At 40.7% G+C, this 20,170-nt stretch overlaps 1 protein-coding gene across 1 annotated transcript in view; it reads right to left on the bottom strand.

Annotated features, from left to right (window-relative positions):
* Positions 1-16,280, bottom strand: part of LOC6500590 (serum response factor homolog B) — a 45,857-nt gene extending 29,577 nt beyond the window's left edge. The window contains exon 1 of the mRNA XM_001953493.4: positions 14,819-16,280. Coding sequence (XP_001953529.1) covers positions 14,819-15,867 — 1,049 coding nt within the window. The 5' untranslated portion in view covers positions 15,868-16,280. The remainder of the gene's footprint in view (positions 1-14,818) is intronic.
* Between the last annotated feature and the right edge of the window lie 3,890 nt (positions 16,281-20,170).

Here is a 20,170-nt window from a genome sequence, read left to right as displayed (position 1 = left end):
GGGGGGGGCATATGTAGCGGCACATACTCGTCTGTGGCCGTTATGGTTGCAGAAATTTATCATCGCTCGGCTCGTATCGAATTGCGGGTCCGGAGCAAAGGAGAAAGGTGCAACAAGTGGCAGCTACAAAGTGGTCGAAACGGCCAGCGAATGCTGCAACATCAGCAGCTGTCGCTGCCACAAATGCTTCGAATACTTTATTGATTTCATAGCACATTTGCCAGGAATTTTCCAGCCTATGTGTGTGAGTGCATCTCATTTGGGGTTCAGTTTGCAACAAAAAACCTGAGAGGGGGATTCATGAAAGAGTTCAAGAAAATTTTACAAAAATTTGCATACGGAACGGAAGTTCATCGGTTGGGCTGGGAAAATTGCTTGGGAAATGTTTTTTTTTTTGCACAATTTAGTTCCGTTTCATTACAGGATGGAAATTGTTGGGAAATTGGGGGGTACCTATGCTAATTTATCCAAGTTTTCCTGGTAAAGTATTTCCTTCAATTACTTGCAAATACCTACTCCAAATTTCATTAGCTTTCAACTTTAAGTAATTTTATAAACCCTTTATATATTATATTATCCTGTTTCCTTATCAATATTACATTTAGGAGAATCTTTGGTCCCTCCCTTGATTTTCTCACAACTCATCTCACGCATTTTGCTCTCATAATGGCCAGTTTCATCGCAAGATCATCATTCATCTGAAAATATAAAAGCCAAGAAAAAAATATAGCCACTTGCCCAGTTGCCCAAAAATAAGAGGAAAGAGATGAGGAATATTTCTTTCAAGCCTTTTTGCCGGCTTCGGCTGCTTTCTTTGCAACATTTCAACGTTTTGCGGCAACTTCGTTAACGTTTACTTTCTCCTTCGATGTGTACTTTTTCCTGCTATTTTTTCGGTACTGGTATTTCATTTTTTCCCCTCTGGTTTTGATTTTTTTTCCACCTTTTTCCATTTTTTCGGTTGGTAACCAGTTGGGTGCACAGGTTCAGGTTCAGGTCCGTTTGCTCGTGGACTTTGCTTATCTCGGCTTGAATTTTTTATGTCTGGGGTACGTTTTTTTTTTATAATTTTTTTTGGGAAAGCCAAACGGCATCTTCAGCGTGCAGTTAAGTTAAGGCGGTGGCAAGTGGCATTGCATGGGGGAGGGGCAGGAAAAGAGAGGGGCACAAAAGTTTCTGCGATTGTTATCAACTAAATGGTGTTAAAGTGCGTGAGAAACACAATGTGAAGCCTCGAGACAGCATTCGTAGGATGCAATAGCCCCCGGAAGATCGAAAGGCTGGGGTTAGAGACGGGGATTGTGGAGGACCAGGTGGGCCGAGTGGGCCAAGTGGGGGGGCAATGCAACTTTTACCCTGTTATACAACACATGGAAAAGGGCAATGGCAATGCCTCTACATTAACATCGTAGTCCCCAGCCATATGAACATCATGATGATCGTTAAACTTTTCCTCAAGTGCCCTCAACCTCGCCACGTAACTTGAAGGAAATGCAATCTCCGCATATAAACGAAAAATGTAACGAAATTAAAATGAAGGGACAAGTTATGGGTTTACGTGTATCATATACACATATTTTGACATCTTTTTTGCCATATCTCCCCCATAACTATCACACGACGAAAAGTAAACTAAATCCAATGTTTAGAAAAACATTAGCCCGAAAAATGAAAAATTTCGGTTGCTAGTTTTGGACTTGGAGCGCGTGCCACTTGCATAATAGCGCTACCAACAGCCCAAGCGGCAACAAAAATGTTGATAAACATTTCAGCAGCTTAATGAGCAACAAATTGAATTCGTAATTGAAGTGTTTGACGAGCGTTGAAGCGTCGCGTCGCGTTCGTTTGCTGGATTTTGGCTCTGAATCAGTTTTGTTGATGTTTTTCATGCAACAATTTCCCGCCGTAGCCACCGCCACCGCCGCCACGAAAAGTCTGGTGTAATCAGGCTGCGTGCATTCGAGTGGCGCCCCAAAAATCCAAAAGAGAAGTGGAGCCTACTGGGTGGGTAAATACAACCCACCAAAAATTGGGTTTTGTAAAGGCCCCCTCCGAGATTTGTGCAAGATCGTTAAATGGTTAGTTAAATTGGGGTTATCATCTGCTATATGATGTTTAGGTAAGCTATAATGGTGCATGGATAAATGGTTGGGGAGTGGTTGGGGGTGCAGTTAACTTGGCCAACTCATAACTAAGTTGGTAATTGTGGTCTAGCTTTGATAGCAATTTTATTACGCTATATTTGGTGACCTCTGTTTTTATTATCTAATATTTATTTATTATGAAACTTTTTATTAGTTCATAGTATTTTAATTGGAAAACCTAATTCTGATTCAGTTTAAATCTAGTTCTTCACTTAATTGATATACTTAAAAAAGTATTTAAATATCGATTAGAAACTTGACTTTTAGCAGATAGAGAGGGTGAGATTTTATGTAAATTTTCATCTAAATTTAAAGGCACTCATGCCATTTTAAATCAATATTTTATTTAAGCTCCGCCTATTTGCCTAATAATTTATTTAAGTTTTTCTTTTTTTGCAATTTTTTTTAGCACCTGAATGGCACTTGCCACTCAGCCAAACATCGTGCGTCATCTTCAGAAACAGAAACAGATCGAGAGCATGGACGACAACAAAATTTCCGAGGCAAGACTGAAAAATCAAGCCGGAATCGGGTGTTAATTCAATTACTATGGGACTAATAACTAATATGCATAGGAGGATCAGATTGAGTGCTAAATGATTTCTGCCAGCGGATGCGGACTTGAGTGTAAATGTATCTGGCGATCGGACATCGAGCATCTTGTATCTCGGTTGCTTGGTATCTGCTGGATACGATTGATGCTTTCGTTTCGAGAGGCCCCCAGAGGTAACTATGTGCTTGCGTAATTAGCGACTTGGTCCGGGGCATAAAGAAAAAGTCCAGTCCCGGCCATTCCGGGGCGGAGAAAAATATGAAAATGAAAAGAAAGCCAAAGACTGCAAGTATATATGTATATAAATATCTGATGGTACGTGCCCAGCACTTGACAAACTCCGGAGCGATAGATAGATATTTCAGGGGAAAGAGACCACGGCATACCGAAATTGAAACACAAAAGAAATAACGAATTATTGTGATTATTATTAGGAGACACAATTGATTTGGCATGCGGTCTGAATCGGAGATGGAGCTCCGAACCGAAGACCCTAGAGATCCGGGCGCTGTGGAAAATTGAATTTCTTGGGCCCACTGGTCGGTCGCTTGGATGGAATCGGAATTGGAATCGGAATCGGAGAAACAACCCAGACGGAGATTTCACTTTGGCTCACCATGATGATGAACAGATGAAAAAAAAAAAAAAATAACCTAAAGAAAACAAATGAAATGAAGAAAACTTTCCAACAAAGAGAAAAATTAATCAAACGATGACGACGCAGCCACGAGTCACAATCTCAGCTGAGCTTCAAGTTCATCTCTCAAATCATTTGATGGGAATTTGTAGAGAGGATTGCCGGGGATGCGAACTACAAACATAGTTAGATCGCGAAAACTACAAGATACTTCTACAACTTCCGCTACAAGACGCTACATTGTTGCAAATCTGCAGTGCGATGGATGAGCCGAGGGTAACAATTTGGTTTTACTTTTATCTTTGCCTTTGTCTGATGCCTTGGACTGCACATTGGATCTCGGGTGAAATTTGTTTTCAGCTTGTAAGTGAATTTCAATTGTCTTCAATCTGGCAAAAAGATACATTCTAATTAGGTTGCAGAATAAGCCAAGCCAGAGAAATCTAGGTAAATTAAATACTATTTTTGTTTGTTCTTTAAAAGGCGTATTAGCTTAGGAAGTTGTAAAAAGATTTTAGAATCGAAAATAAATAAAACTCTGCTAGGTTCACAATTAATTAATTCATTTCCCAACTGCAGGTAATCCCATAAATAAACGATAATTTACAAAAATCAAAAGTCAAAAGCCGCATGAATGAAATTTCAAGCCCAGACTTCGGTTGGTGGTCTAGAACATCTTCCCCTGCCGAAACGATGTCAATGAATTTATTTATTCCACTCGGATTATCCCTGGCCAGAGTCAATTCATTTCCCATGGAAACATTCGCTCCAAGACCAATGTGGTATTAAGCTAAAGCCGACGAGACCACCAAGAGGGCATCGTCATCCGAAGCCAAGGGCCTCGAAAAAAGGGGGGACAGCTACCACAGCTCCATTCCACTCCGCTCCATGCTGCCCACCGCTCTGGTCCGTTCTGTTCTATTTATTTACGATCATTGGGGAGCGTCGGCATTGGCCATTGGCCATTGGCATTGGGAAAATGTGGTGGAAACGCAGCGTGCCATTAAATCGTTTAAATGGTTTCCTTGGCACTTCATAATTTGCCGATCAGAGCGCCCCAAACCCCAAATTGCCCCATCGAGGCATCTTTGCGTGTGGGCGTTGCCCATAGCCCCTTTGGGATCGTTCGAGATCTGCCATCTAAAGACAGCAGGGAGCGGAAAAAGATGCCCGATCTGCGGGATCTGTAGGAAGGGATTGGAGTGAATTCGGAGCAATGTATCGGAGCATTTGCCGGCCATTGCATCTGACCGGCAACTGGAGTTGCAAGTCTGCACTGGAATAACAATTAATTGTATATTATTTTCGCGTCGTTTATTTACAGCAAATTAGCAGAGTTGCAATTTTTCTTCAACAGGAAATTATCGTTATTGCCGCCGTGAATGCCAAGATCGCGAGTGAAAGAGAGAGTATCGGGAGGATATATTGTAATGACTTTTTTTTTTATACTCGCATAACATTAAATGAAAGTAAAATAAGTGTCTATGAAATGAAAAGTTTTGCCATTAAACGAATAAATAATTAGATGTTCGGGCTTACCAAATCCTATTTCCAGACTAGTTTTTTTCATTTAAATATTAAGTTATATTACAATTATTATAAACTGTTAAATACACTTTAAAAAACATACCTAATAAAGCTCAAATTTTTATAGCATCATTTAAGCAAATGATCCGTTAAATTTAATCGAGAAAGCACTTCATTTGACTTGATTTTCGGTTTCATTTTCAGCACTTTCCTTGTTAATTGAACGTGGTCAACACTCTGGTAGGAAATCAGTCTCGGCATTTCCATTCCAAAGATTTCCCTTCACCTCAGTAGCGCTCCAGTGCTCACACACAGATACAATAGTATACCAATACAATAGCATCCAAGATGGACGGAATGGAAAATGGACGGAAAAGCTGGAACTGGGCGACGATGCGGAAATCAAAAGTGTGGCCAAGCCAAAGCAAACAAGAAACCAAAATAAAAAGAAAAAGGTCTCACTCATTGTTGTCATTCGATTATCGATGGCTGTCGCAGGCATTTTCAATTCATGTAGTTTTCCCCCCATTTGCACTCTTCCAGCCAACCTATTTGCACTTTCGTTTTCAATTAAGTGGCAACTGGCTACTGGCTACTGGCCAGTGATCAAACAAAAGGCTCTTGGCGTCCAAAACCCGATACCTGAAATTGAATGTTTAGGCCCAGTTCCACTCCCTCCTTGGCATTTAATTTGACTGCACCTTCTGGGCAGTTTCCGTCGTTTTATGTCAAAAGGAAACGAACCAAACAAGCAGTCCCCCCTCCGGCCAAGTAAAAGTTTCTGTTTACGCATTCGAGTCGTTTACTTCCTTGTTTGGGTAATTATTTTTGGCCAGGTCCGATAACTTCGTGGACTGGGAGCCCTAATTAGAAGTATGAAGATCAGGAGAAGAACTAAAACTGCAAATTAGCTTAAATTTTGCGTGACTTAATTAGGCGGAGCGTAGGCCACACTCCCAATTACATCATCACACTCCCATCATCCACAACATCAGCGATGGATTCGTGGATGGGCTGGATGGATAGGATGGAGAGGAAAGTGAACCTTTATAGCATTTTCTTTTAGCCGATCATCTTGTTCAGGGCCTGGAACGGAGCCGAGGGATTGGGTATGGTCAGTGCTTGCTTACCCATTATGATTGCCATCGGGTTATATAACACTATAACGAGCTGAGGTAATCATAAAAAGCACATCAAAAGCTAGTCAGAATTTTTTCCGGGTTGCTTTCGCTGGAAACAATATTCGAGAGATGGAAACAACTTCAATCTTGCACAATTTAAGCCACTTCTTTAAAATTATCTTTCCCCAAAATTATCACTTTACAAAATTTGATCGCCACTTATGTGAAATCTGAAGATATTTATCGCATTCCTTTCCCTAACTTATGTCTTTTTGTATAAATTCCATTAGCATGTTGAACATAACTTTACAATTATTTGCAATTAATTTAATTGAAAAGTAAAAAAGCCAACAACCCTTGGCCATGCTAACAAAATATTTGCACTCTTTGACAAATTAAACACAACGAAAGGAAAAATATTTGTGTTTAATTGCATTAGAGGCAATTAAGTCAACCGGCGTAGAAAAAAGTGCGGCATAAATCTTGTTGGGCAACTCGGTGGTTTGTTTGCGTTTTTGGGCCAATTTAAATGCATTCGGAATTATGATAGAAAAACTCCGAATGAAACCCAAGTAAACAAGTCCAACCAGTCGGGGCTCTGAGCTAGGTATTTTTTACTTTAATCATAATAAGGCTAGCTGCAACTCCGACTTGCCGCAGCTCTTTCCCCTCGAGGGGTTGCTGGGAAGCTGGACGCTTTTCGGCTGGGGCCTGAGGGTTGGGGGAAGTCATCTTGTGTGGCTCGGCAACAACGAGACATCAAGTTGAAGTTCGCACGGCACTTGAAAATGCAAACTGAGCGAAAAAAAACTCCATATTGTATGGATGATAATAGAAAAATCTGCAAATGAGCTTAACAATGACTTTTAAATACACTTTTAAGGATAGTATTCTCTTTTCAGATTAAGATAGATCTCTTAGACACATTAGACTCAAAATAGTAAAGGTTTTTTTAGATTACTTTGCTTATAAAATGTTTAATTTCTTCAAAAGTCTAAAAATCTTTCTTTAAGAAGTACTATACCTCACCTTAAAAGCGTATAAATATATACGTTTCTATATATACATATCTAAGCAGTAGAAAACAGACAAAAGCAACATCCACGGACCAACAAACAACAGCTGCCTGACAGAAAGTACTTTCTTTCTTAATAAGATGCGCAGTTCGCATATTTGCAGTCACAACAACAACATTATGAAGGTGGATGGGAGGTGAAAAGGGGGCCTCGGGATCTGGTGGTCTGAAGAGTCAGCCATGCGTCTGCCTTTGGCATCATCTCCTCCACGAAGTTAATTTGTTGACTGCCTGCAACTTGCTCTAATGCATGCAGACTGACGCCGTTCCCCAGCCCTCCACCGGTCTCTTCTCTGACTTTTCCCGGGGCCCCCAGAGTTCAGTTTCCCGGCAGCAAAGGCAGCTGAGGCAGCGACAGCATTTGCTGGCAAATAGTTTCTGTGCTTATCTCCCAGAGGAGCTGCAACACAGCAACAGCGACAGATACTGCAGCAGCAACGGCTGCAATGACACAAAAGTGAGTTTTGGGAACTGGCAAAGTGGCACAAAGGTTGACGGGCAAAGCCAAGGCAAGGCAGGTGTTGAAAATATGCCGTCGCCGTCGTTGTCAGTGAATTTCTGTGAGGGTGTATGCAACATCTCCAGCAGCAACATCGCCAGTGGCAGCTAACAGCATCCAAGACAAATGAGGCAAATGGGTTACTCGGCTGGAATTGTCTTATCGCAGACTCAGACTCTATATAAGGTTTTGATGGAATCTAAACATTGATGGAGAGTACTTGATAGAGCTGAATAAGTTAAGAACCAACTACTTAACAAGAATTAAGAAAGAAGAATAGAATAACAAATTAACATAATACTAGTAAGTGTGTCAGACAATAAACCACACATTTTAAGATCTAAACTCTTAACTATTAAGGAACTGTATCCAATTTAAATTGCCAAATCAATTAAGCCAAAGACCACCAAGTCCAATTGAAATTACCACAGAATGTTAACTGCTGTCAGAGCGTTACACCCACTCAGGAACAAGCAGACACATTTGGCCTGTCACTTTGCCTCATTTGCATAACAACAACTAAGACTATGATAAAAACAACATCTAGAGAAACAACAACCTCCGCGGCAAATTGCTACTTACTGGGAGCCCAAAAAAAAGACCCCAAAATGTATCCATCATAAGTTAAGTAAACAAAGGCCGAGCTGAAGAAATGGAATAAGAATTGTTTAAATTAATTTTAGGCAAACAACTTTATAAAGAACCCCTCAAGAGGAGCAGGCGTGTGAACAAACCTGACGAATAACAAAAACAAATTAGAGTTATGAGTCCGGGTAAACAATTAAGCTGATCTACGCACTCATCTTGAAGGGGGATCAGACAGCCGTTCAGTCAGCCAGTCAGAGAGTCAAAGAACTTGCTTCTACTTTCAAATTCCAGATTCTGTTTTGGTATTTCCGTTTACATAAATTAGTTGAAAGATAAAATTTCTCATCTTTTGTATTCTTTCCATTCATTCCCATTGCGTAATCCCCTCCAGGCATAAAATAGTGTCCAGAACTTGGAGATTGTTTCCTCTCTAATTTATAATTTTCAGCTTTTATTCCCCTTTTGTATGATTTTATTTTTCTGTTTCTGTTTTTATTATTTTTGTCACGCACTCCAAATCAATAAAACAAAAAGTAAATTTGTATAGCAATTTAATTTAATTTGTTGGCCGTTTGCCGTTTGTTCTTTAACGATTATTTTTCTTTTCGATTCATTTGATTTTTTTCTGTTCTAGGTTTCGTTAATTTACTTTGTTGGAGTTGAAGTTGAATGAAGTGGCCCGTTGCCTGTAATTATTTTTACTGGAATAGCCTTAAATTGCTAGCCTTTCGAATAGTGGCGATTGCCATAAAAAGACTGCTAAGCCATTACCGATCTTATCTAAGAGCTTTATAGGCTGTTTATCTAAGTGGATGTGGCCTATTTGGATGTTTATGTAATCAATTTTCAGTTTAGTTTATGGTCTGATTCTTGGTAGAATCCGTCATGGGATTCACAGATCTTCTATCACATTTTCTAAAAAAAAGATTAAGCTTTTCTGAATATATAAAGTTGACCTCTTGCTTCCATTCTAATGAGGCTGCTTTTACTTTTTTCTACCCACGTTTATAAACGCCAAAGCAGAAGCAATTTCCCTTTTGGCCAAAAGATAAATTGGTTGGTGGCTCTTTAGTATCTAATTAGCATATTTCGTGAATTTCTGTAATTAAATACCAAGCTAGTCACATATTTATAAGAATTTCGCCAAGCCACTGAAAAACATAAATCACGCTAAAACTAAAGAAACGAAAGTTTTTTATGATAATATAATTTTAAAAATAATTCCAATAATTAAAGTTTTATTGAACTTTATTTTGAAATAACAATAAAACCACACTTAAGCTTTTAATTTAATGATTATGGGATATTGCTTAACAGCAGCTTGCATAATTTTATCATGTCTTCATAGTTTTATTAAATATTTCCAGTTTATTATTTTTAACTGAAAGCGAAAATTATCGCATGCCTTAGAATCGTGGACTATCATTTTCTAAATATATTTTTTCATGTCCAAAATGCTTTGTTCATCAGGGCTTTGTCATGCAAATTATGAAATTCGAAAATGCAAATTTCCAAAAGAGAATCTGTCGGTATATGCCGAAAGCGAGAAACCGGAATCGATGGGCATTATTTATGAGACGTTTATTGATTTCATATACGCCGGTTTTTGGGGCGTGTGCTCGACGAGCTCCACGAGCTTCACGGCAATTTGTAAAGCTTCGTTTCTGGTTTTCTTTTCAAGCTCTGGAACGGGGGATCTCTGGATCAATTGCCAATTACTGAGCAAACAAAATATTTCTCTAATTTGCTGACACGAAGCGGCCACGGAGCTCGCATGTCACGGCCACAAGGAGTTCTAATCAAAACTCTGGACCAAATAACTCTCCACCGAACTGCAACTAGCAGCTCCCAATATTTTGATGCCTCCGCTCTGATAATTCCAGTCAGGCGATGCCCGGACTTGGGCTGGGTTATGGTCTTGGGTTCTGGTCCAGTCTGTTCCAGCCTGGGATTCGGATACGGAGCTGTTGATGTTGGTGCCTTGGCAGCGAAATATTTTTTCTAATTAATAATAATAACAATTGATGCCCGAACCGGGCCATCGTTCACGGCTAACGGAACTGGCCAAAAAGGAATGTGGAGCAAAAGGTGTTAAAATTGTATTTATTTGCCAAGTTCCCGCCACGGCGTGGCTTTTCTTCGGGCCCAACATCTAAGCGGTTCATCAAAATGGCTTACCAAGCTTAAATTGCACTTTGCTTTTCAAATTAAAAGTGAGGTTTCTGCGGTTTTCTCGGCCCAGCCGCTTCAGTTACGTTGGCTGTGACTTTGTGTATCTTGAGAGCATCATTCTTTAAATTTATTTTGGTAGCTATATTAATTAGGTTTCAGCATGATACAAATTACAGGTTCAAATAGGAAGTAAATTGAAAGCGTTTTCTTATTTAGGTTGTAAATCTATAAAGGTGCTAAGGAAGTCTTGTGGCAAGTTAAATAGGGGTGGAAGACTAATTCGAATTCCCATGGCTGTGAGGCAACCCCCGTGTTACCCTGATGGCTTCCCTAAGCCGCAAAAAAATTGACAAACTAATGTTATTTTATTTTGCATACCGCACACACCTTGCATATGGTGGCTGGAAAATTCATTTGTCCATATGGCAGAGATAATTACCATGACTCGCACTCGAACAAAAGCCGCTGCCATAAAGCACAAAAATTTTATTGCATTTTACAATTTGGTCCGCTACCGACCCGGCGAACTAAACCCAACCCGACAGCCGACCCGAGACTCTCTTCACATGTGAGTTCACATTGTTGGCCCGTGACCCAAAGCGGTCGCAGGTGTCGACAACTGACGCTGACTCACCCGTATTGTTTTCATTTTCGCATAATTACAAAAGTGGCAAATGCTAAATGGTCAGACTTGGGGAAAAAAAGGGAAAAATGTAACAACAGTTGAACGGGAAACCCTATCGAGGCCTGGGAAGTTTTTTGTGCACTGCATTTCCGGCTGCTTTAATTTCATTTTTTTTCAATTTCAGTTTTCAGTTTCAGGCCCAGCTTTGATGTCTGATGTCATTGACAATTCAATTATGGGCAATGCGGGGTGAGGGCACTCAGCACTCGAGCTACAGTTTCCCCAGAATTGTGATCTCCATTTAATAGTTCTTTTGTCTTGATGACTAGACCAAAAATGGTGCTAAAACAGACGTCAAAGCGTCGAAACTGAAAGTGTTTCAGCGCCGTCAAGTGTGGGTGCCGTACCGAAAAAAAGCGTATTTAAAAAAAGCAATTACCCAATGGATTTGACATTGAAAATGCTTGAAACATTTTGAAGATTTAAGTCAAGAAAATGAATCACTTTGTGGTGTCCTATGCGAGTTGAATTGCATAAACGTCGAGTTCGTTGTCCAAGTCATTTGTGTTTGGTTGACAGCAGTTGGCTAAAAGTCAACACAAAAATTTAGCATTTGGACGTTGGATCCCCAAGTTAATGCTCACTGTAAAAATAAAAAACCGTTTGTCCGGCTCTCGAGCCGCTTCCTCCAACACTTGATCTATTTTTAGTGCCACATCTCACAAAAGATCTCATATGTACGCCACAAATATTGACAGACTTATTTTGAGCGAACACTCGTGTTTACTTTGCCAAAAAAATCTGAAAAATCACCAATCAAGAAGGAGAAGCAACTCACCAGATCACAAGGCAAATACGGAAGATAGCCGTCAGTTCTATTTGAGCTTTTATTTCTTTTAATTAGGCACCATATTTGCCAATGATTTTGGCGCTGATGATGAGCTCAATGATGAGCAATCAAAGTGAATGCCGAGCAACAAGTTTATCATCTAGCCGAAGACCCAACAGGTTGAGCGGCAAATTGATTGGCAAACAGCAATCAGGAGGAAACTTTAGCCCTCACCTCCGGCATGGCAAATAGTCGGCAATTATGGTTGAATCTATCCCGATTGGCTGATGTGCAGGCAATTAGCGGCATTTGTTTGTCGAATTGAATCGCACAAGTGGCAGATATGAGCAATTTAGCGACAAATTTATGGGCTCCTTAATGGCGTCATTGATAGTTGCCCCACAATTTGTAGCCTTGGCGAGGGCTAGCCTTGAAGTTGATGAACTCTTTACTCTTGAAACCTTACGAGCAGGTGTGAACTGCACAATGATGCAGAAAAGTGTTGAAATTTTAGATTTTAAACTATATATTCTAGTCTCTACAAACCAACACCCTTCTCCCCAAATACCAAAAGACAAATTACCTATCCAAGTAGCAAATTTCAAATTAAATGCGAATACATTTTAGCAATTTCCCATAATATGCATAAAGCGGAAGTTTGGCACTATAGGACAGAAATACAACAACAACAGTTTACCATGTTTATTGCCAAAAAAAAACTTTCGCACGCCAAAACCTACCAAATCATCATACCAGCAACACCTTGGCAAATAGTTGGAAAAAAACACACACTCTTCATATACATAAAAAACACTTTCAAATGCTCACATCGTGGACACCTACACCTTGTCCATCCCAACACAGCATCCACAGAAAAAGTGGAGAAAAAACCTCACCATCTAATGTCTCATGAAAAGCAAAAGTGTGCAAAAGTATGACACATTGTAAAAATAAAAAAAAAAACGAAGAGGTGAAAAAATTTACCCAAAAACTATGTAAATAAATCTGCAAGGAGAAATAAAAAACTTTTACTTTTATTGTTGCTATTGCTGTTGATGTTGTGTGTGGTGTTGAAGTTGCTGTCGAAGTGAAAATATTTGCGCATCATGCAATTTGATTTGCGACAGAGTTGTGAGTTGTATTTTCGAATGCGATATCAATCGAGGCATAAGATCCCTAAACGTCAACAATCGTAATAGCGAAAACTCGAAAAACATCTCAAATTGCAACAACAAATACATCACATCATTTACAGGCATTCCAACAATCGAAAGAAACTCCCCAGTGCGTTGAACTAATCAAGTTCGTTGCCTAAGTCTTTTGATTGACTTGATACTTTTCTGTTGAACGCCGCTTGGGCCGCATTGGCCGCTTGGGGGAGCCTTATCAACGTTTCTGCTGCAGTCTGTTGCCACTTTTTCTTTCAGCTTTGATTCACTTTGCATGTTGGCTCCTACTGATTGAAATGTTTGCAATTTTGCATGGCACTAGGCGGGAGTGACGGGGCAGAGAGTGCGGCATCGATGTGGGCGGTTTTTAGTCAAAGTAAAAGGCTTTTAATAAACATATTTGCGTGTGCTTATGCAATACAAACTTTAAATGAAACTGAAACCGACATTTCTACATCAAAAGGCGCTTAAACATTACACGAAATTTGAAAGTAAAATTCGAAATATTTCCCATTTTGCATAATTTCCTAATTTGCATAATAATACATAGTAACACTACATAGTATGTTTTGAAGTAATATTTATAAATAAAGTCAATAAGTTGATTAGCCATAATTAAAGCTAATTTGGAATTTGTTTTTTAATAAATTTGATACTTCCCATTTTGTGGAGGTTGAAAAAACCAGATTCTGCTGCGCTACTGAATATGGTTTTAAAAAAATTGAAACCTATAATGCCGAACTCTGTGGCATTTATAAAACATTAGTTCTAAAAGAGAGCAGCACCCACTACATCTTAATTAATACTCCGATTAAAATAAGCTATCTTTTTTGGCAATTATTTCACTTTATTTTATAACAATGACATGCCCCTTCACCTCTTATTTTTTGCATGACATCGAAATATCAGTGCAGAGTCATAAAATTTAAGCGATTGCAAGAGCTATTAAATATTTCAAACACATTTCGCAGACAAAAATTGAAACAAACGCCGCCCCGAAAATTTACCCCAAACCCAACCCAAATTCGGGCAAAACTTAAAATGTCTTTTGAAAATGTTAAGCGCGAAATTGGCAAACTTTATGTGCCTGAAATTGGGAGTGCAATTTGCGTTTAATTTGGGGTCACACACATTTGGGCCGAACCCCAGGCACTGTTCAAGTTATGTAAAGACGAATTTAACAGTCTGCTAAGGGACTGGACGGAGGGTAATCAATGTGAAGCAGTTTCCGTAGGCATTTTAATTGCCACAGTGCAACTTGCAACACTGCAACCTGCCCCGCGGCCAGGCTAAATGACACATGTGCCCGTCGCGGCCCTCTTTCGCCTTTCCTCCGCCTATCTCCCCCTACATTTTCTCTCTTTTCCGCTCTTTTCTCTGAACTCGGCCCGCTTGTTGTGGCGGCTGCTGCTGCTGCTGCTGTTAAAAAGACTTTCACTCTGGTCCAGCGCTAAAGATGAAATGGCTATTGACTTCATTTTTGGCCAAAAATAAAACTAAACCATTAACTAATTAGCTTACATTTTGAACGATTTATTGAGCTCTAGATTTAAGCGTAGCTTGTCTGGTCAAAAATAATACTTTAATGGTAGTTTTTTGGAAAATTTCTTCAACAGAATTTGAAAAGCCTAAGCTTTCGAGAGTTCATTAGGCACTAAAAAATAAGCCACCTGTATTTATTTTTAACTATTGGCATAGATTTTATATTTTAAAGATCATTAACCTCACAAAAATTATAAAAATATATTGTTCCTAAAAACACATAAGGACTTTACTCGCCTAACTTAAAATACATTTTATAAAGGATATCCTGACTTATATTTTAAACTTAATATTTAATAAGGATCTAGATCCTTGACAAAATAGTAAGATCTCTCACCTTCTGGCCTGCCTGGGAATAGACTGAGTCCAGCACACGGGCGCCTTGTGGAGTTGATGCATATTCCTGGACGACTTGTAGGTGAGGTCGCCATTGTCCGTCTGCCACACCTGCAGATTCCCCTCCGCCGGATAAAATGTGTAGAGACTGTGGGTGGCCGAGGCAATCACCGGAGATGAGCTGCCTCCTTCCATACCGTCCACCACACCGGCTGCCACCAGCGGAGCCAAGGTGGCACTGGACATCGGTTGCACGAGCAGTGCCGGTCCGGCAGCTGCGTTCCCAGCCGGATTCCCTGGGGCCGTGGTCTTATAATTCAGCATGCGGGTGGTGGTAGCAGTTGCGCTGCTGCTGCTGCTTATATTTCCATTACCGTCGTGCTTCAGGATCAGGCTGCTGGGATCATAGCCGTGGCGATTGTGTCGGGATATGGCATCCACGGAGTGGGAACGCATTCCATTACGTGTGGCATGATGTGGATTAATGTGGAGCCGACGTCCGCGTCGATAGTTGGTGGCTGTGTTGCCGGGGCTATTTCCCGATCCGGATCCGGAACTGACAATCCCTGCGGTTAGACGATGGTTATGCACACTTGCCGCAGCACTGGGGACCAGGGGCTGTCGTTGTTTTTGGTACTGGAGACGCGGCTGCTGCGGAGCCGGAGCCTGGTGGCGCAGCTTCGGCTGATCCTTGAAGAACTCCCTTCGCTGGATTTGCGGGGCGGCCAAGGAAAGTGCACCCCTGCCACCTGCAAGTCCATTGCCAGTCGCTGATAAAGAACTGGCATTAGTGGTGGCTGCTGCTGCGGCTGAAACCGTTTTGGAGGCGCCTCCTGTGGCCGCCGAACTGAGCTGAGCCAACTTGCTGGCATTGTTGTTGTTGGTGTTATTGTTAGTGGTGTTATTATTGTTGGTAGTATTAGCACTGGTACTGGTCTGATGCTCCGAATCGGTGGAAACCCGATCCGGATCACTTTCGAAACCTTCGTCCAGGGATCGAGTTGGACTCAGTATGGGCTTCGAGTGCTGCTGCTCCAGTTTCGTAGACATGGCTGGCTGCTGACTGCTGGCCACTGGGCGGTATTATTTGTTATTGTATTTGTTTTTGTTTTGGGTTTTGGCCCAGGTATTGGGTATCGTTACACTTGGCTAACACAGTGCTGCCGCTGTCGCTGCTGCTACTGTTGCTGCACACACACACTCCTCAATCTGGCTCTTTCAATTTCTTTTCACTTGTTTCACATCTAAATTCGCTTTGCGTTTGCCTCGTTCACTTTGCAAAAAAGTCGCGCCAAAGTTGCAGCTAACAGTTGCTTTCAATTGCCGTTGCCGTAGCCGTAGCCGATGCCGATGCAGTTGCAGTTGCAGGTGAAAAACTCACAGCGCCAACCCTCACGTCTGTCTCGCACGAAAGTTTGTTTCAAACTGGGCCCAAAGCGGCTAACTTCGAGCGACGAAACAGTTGGCCCGAAGAGCGCGCGAGCCGAAAAGCTCAACTTCGTTACCTTAGCACTTGTTGCCGCTGCACCTGCCGTCGGCGAGGCAGAGCGAGTTTTGGCTAAGAGCGTAAGATCCAGCGGGAGAGCGCTCAGCTGTTCGTCTTACCAAAAGGTATTCGCGAAATTTCTCAGGTAAAAAGAAAGAGACAGGGAGAGACAGTGCAGAGGTGAAACGGGAACCAATTCCGCTGTGAAACCTTGACATCTGTGCAATGTTTTGCAGTTGTTGTTGTTATTGTTTTGGTGACATTTTCTCGATACTTGAATGTTAACAGGATTTGGTGGTAGTTTCTGGACGGAAGTTGTATCTGGAATTTGTTGAAAATGTGCCTGATAATTACAATATAATGGTTAACAACGAGGATGTTCTAGCTCAATAATTTTGAGATTTCTTTAATATTGGCTTGATAATAATAATAAATTGATAATTATTGAGTGGCTTAATAAAAAATATTAAGTAAAGATAAATACTTATGGATTGGTGAATTGTTAAAAATAAAACCAACATGGCGTATGAGTAACGAAATTGCAGTATTTTGTAACATAGCCAACACTGCGTATGAGTGATGTGATATTTATATTCCTATTTCCTCTTTTAACACATACCTTGCCAACTTTTCTGGAAGCTACTGTCATTAAGCCGTTGCTCTCTCGATCTCTAAGCCGCTCTCGCACTCGTGCCGCGGCATTTTCATCAATGAAAATACCGACTCCACGGCAACAGCAACAACAATAACCGGCAACAGACCCGCAAAAGAGCGGGCCAAATATGAAAACAAAACAACAGTTCGAAAAGCTTGCTACCAAAGAGAGAAAAGAGAGCTGAGAGCTTTCAACACCTGCTGCACAACTGCACTGAAAGGTGTGTCGGAGCGGAAAGCATAGAGATAGTGGCCAATTTCGGGGTAGCCCCTGCTGGCGCTACGTCTTTTTTTTTTTTTGCACTGCCGGCTTTAATGCTTTTCAGCTTCTCTCTTTTCGCCTTATGGCTTCCGCTCTGCTGAGGCTGTTGCTGCCAATGCAATTTAATGGCAGCAAGTTGAAGTGTTGAAGTGGAATGCCCTTAGTTTGATTAATTTCCGGGTGCTGCTTATACGAAAGCAAGAACTGCAGAAACACCAATACCCACAACCGCAGCAGTGCTGTAGTTGGCGCTAAAATGCATTTTGCAAAAAATGGAAAAAGTGATGAGGAAATATTATTTGTTTTTAGAATAAATAGAACATAAACCTGGCCAAATTAAATTATAATATATTATATATTAAAAAATAACTTAATTATATTTTAATAATTTTTTTTACCAAAATTTTTTTAAATTACTTTTCCTCATAGTATAATTTTTCTGTTCATGATCTTGCTCTTGCTTTTCTTTGAATATTTCAATAACGTTCAACGTTGGTAATTGCTGTTAGGATTTGTTGTTGCTGTTGTTCTTACCATAATTCCATTGGTTTTCGCTTTTCACTTTATGCTCCCATTTATAAAATTATTCACTCGCCTTGCTCTCAGCGAAGATTTGAGCCACGCTTTATGATAGTTTCGCTAGGTCTCCACTGAGAAATAAAAATGTATGTTCCTATATTTTAAAAAATCTTAAAGCTTATTTAATTGAAAACTAAACAATGGTTGTATATCTCTTTGTGAATCAAGCTTGTCAATTTAATAGTCATACTAAATTATTTCAACACTTTAAATCTTTCTGGTAGTGTGATGGCTTGACTATGGCTTTTGTTGCTGCTGTTATAGTTATAACTGCAATTTAATTATATGAATTTTATAGTTTGAACACCATAAAAATGTCGGTCTTAATTGCGTTTTGGCTCTAACTTTGATTCCTCCCCTGATCCCGTGCCTGGTGCCTTGTTATCGGTTTACGTGACGGTATTTTGATTTTTATTATTAGAGATCCCGAACGACTAGGCGTCGAGTGACCCAAAGTTAGGACCGATCCGGTTGTTGGGCTACTATGAGCTACTATTACCGTTATGGTTAGGCAACGAGCCCCGATTCCCAAACACTCCATAAAGTTCAGCTTACGTGTAATGCGGTGGGTGAGGCTCATGGCGGACGAGGTGGACGGCTGGTGGGTGGGTGGAGGTACTGGTGGTGCTGGTGGGGGGATTAGGTGTTTGCGGTTGGCTTGTGTTAGGTTCATTTGGGTTCAAGATTCAAGCGCAGCCATAAGTCCGCTGTAAAGTCAACAACTTCTCAAACTTGGGGGCAATCAATCAATCAAAGTGCAGTTAGAGTAGTTTCATACAGAACATTAAAAAACTAATAAAATTTATAACCATAACCATTTAATGGGGTGTTAGATCTCACAGGTCCATAAGATTGATGTAAGTCAAGTTCCAGTAATGTTATTCATGTTATTGAATCCCAAGTATTATAGTATTAAAACACCTCCTATTTTCAGTTTAATTTAAATCACTTGTATTAATTCTTAAATTGATATCCATTTTCCACAATGAAAAAAGAAAAGCCCACCCAACGCGGTTCCCCCATCAATCAATTGCTCCACTCGATTGACTGCTCTTCGATCTCCTCGCCTTTGAAGGATCGTATTATCCCCTGTACAATATACATCCACCCATACATCAATTGACGGTAATAAACAACCGTAAAATGTTTACAACCAGGCCGAGAAAAACCCACAAAACACTGTCTCCCCATTGCAGCCAATTTCTTCTGATGGGCGGCAACAAACGCAGCCCATGGAAACTCGCCAACGGGTAGTGGGGGTTGGGGTGCTTCGGTGGGGACCCCAGCACCAGTTTAATTACAACTTTACCAGTTATGACAGACGTCGGCTCTCCGGTCTTCCCGATCCTCTCAGATGCACCGCCTAAGCGCCCAGAAGCAACAACAACACATGTCACATAATTTCCACAATTAAAACATAAATTGAAGCACTGCCGCAGTCAGCTGATGTTGGGCTGATGAGCAGCGGAAGGGGGGCTAGGAGGGGCAGAGCAGGTGCAACAGGTAACAGGCCCAGTAGCCAAGGCACACGCATGCGTAAAACGGTTGATGTTGCTGCTGCAACGACAACAACGGCAGCAACATGCATGAAATTTTTACTCGGGTCCAATAAGAAATTTGAAAATCTATTTGATTTAGACTAGGATATACCCTATATTTATTATTTTTGTAAAGCTAACGATTTTTAATTCAATATTGCATATTTTTTGGGGGTTAGGATAGAGATATGTTTATAAAGTGTATTGCATCCTTAAATCAATACACATTTCTATTCAGTCTTTCTGGTTAAGGTGGAATATATGTATAATATATACATATTTTATAAATATTTTTAAATTCTTTCCATTGCTTACATATATCTTTTGATACAACCCCATATAATACCCATGAAACAGTCTTATCCTAGTGCAGGGACGACTTCCTCAGCCTCCTGCCGCCAAACCGCCAGCCAGCCGGTTCAGCGACAACGATAACAGCTATACAACAACTGAGGCAACAACAACTGAGGCAACAACAACTGAGGCAACAAAACAATTACAACAAAAACAACCATTAAGAATGGTATGAGGATAACAACAACAAGGCGTGAATGCCGTAAGCTTATTGAGGAGCAACAGCAACACAAGCCAGAAGTTGCAACAAGTTGCAGCTGGGGAGAAGTGAGGAATACAGGTGAGTAGATCAGACCGGAGACCGGAGATAGAAGACCGGAGCTGAAACGCAACTTGGAGGCTGACTACATCATTACTGTTTTGGCCATGGGCCGCTTGCCATTGTAATTGATGTTGTATTAGAACATCATTTACGCAATTGCCACAGTTAGTTCTTGTTGCTGCTGGTTTCTCATGTTGCTGGTAGAGGTTGTTGCTGCT

The sequence above is a fragment of the Drosophila ananassae genome, chromosome 2L, assembly GCF_017639315.1.
Source record: "Drosophila ananassae strain 14024-0371.13 chromosome 2L, ASM1763931v2, whole genome shotgun sequence".
Lineage (NCBI taxonomy): Eukaryota > Metazoa > Arthropoda > Insecta > Diptera > Drosophilidae > Drosophila > Drosophila ananassae.
Note: the sequence above shows the minus strand (reverse complement) of the source record. Positions and strands in the feature narration are given on the sequence as shown.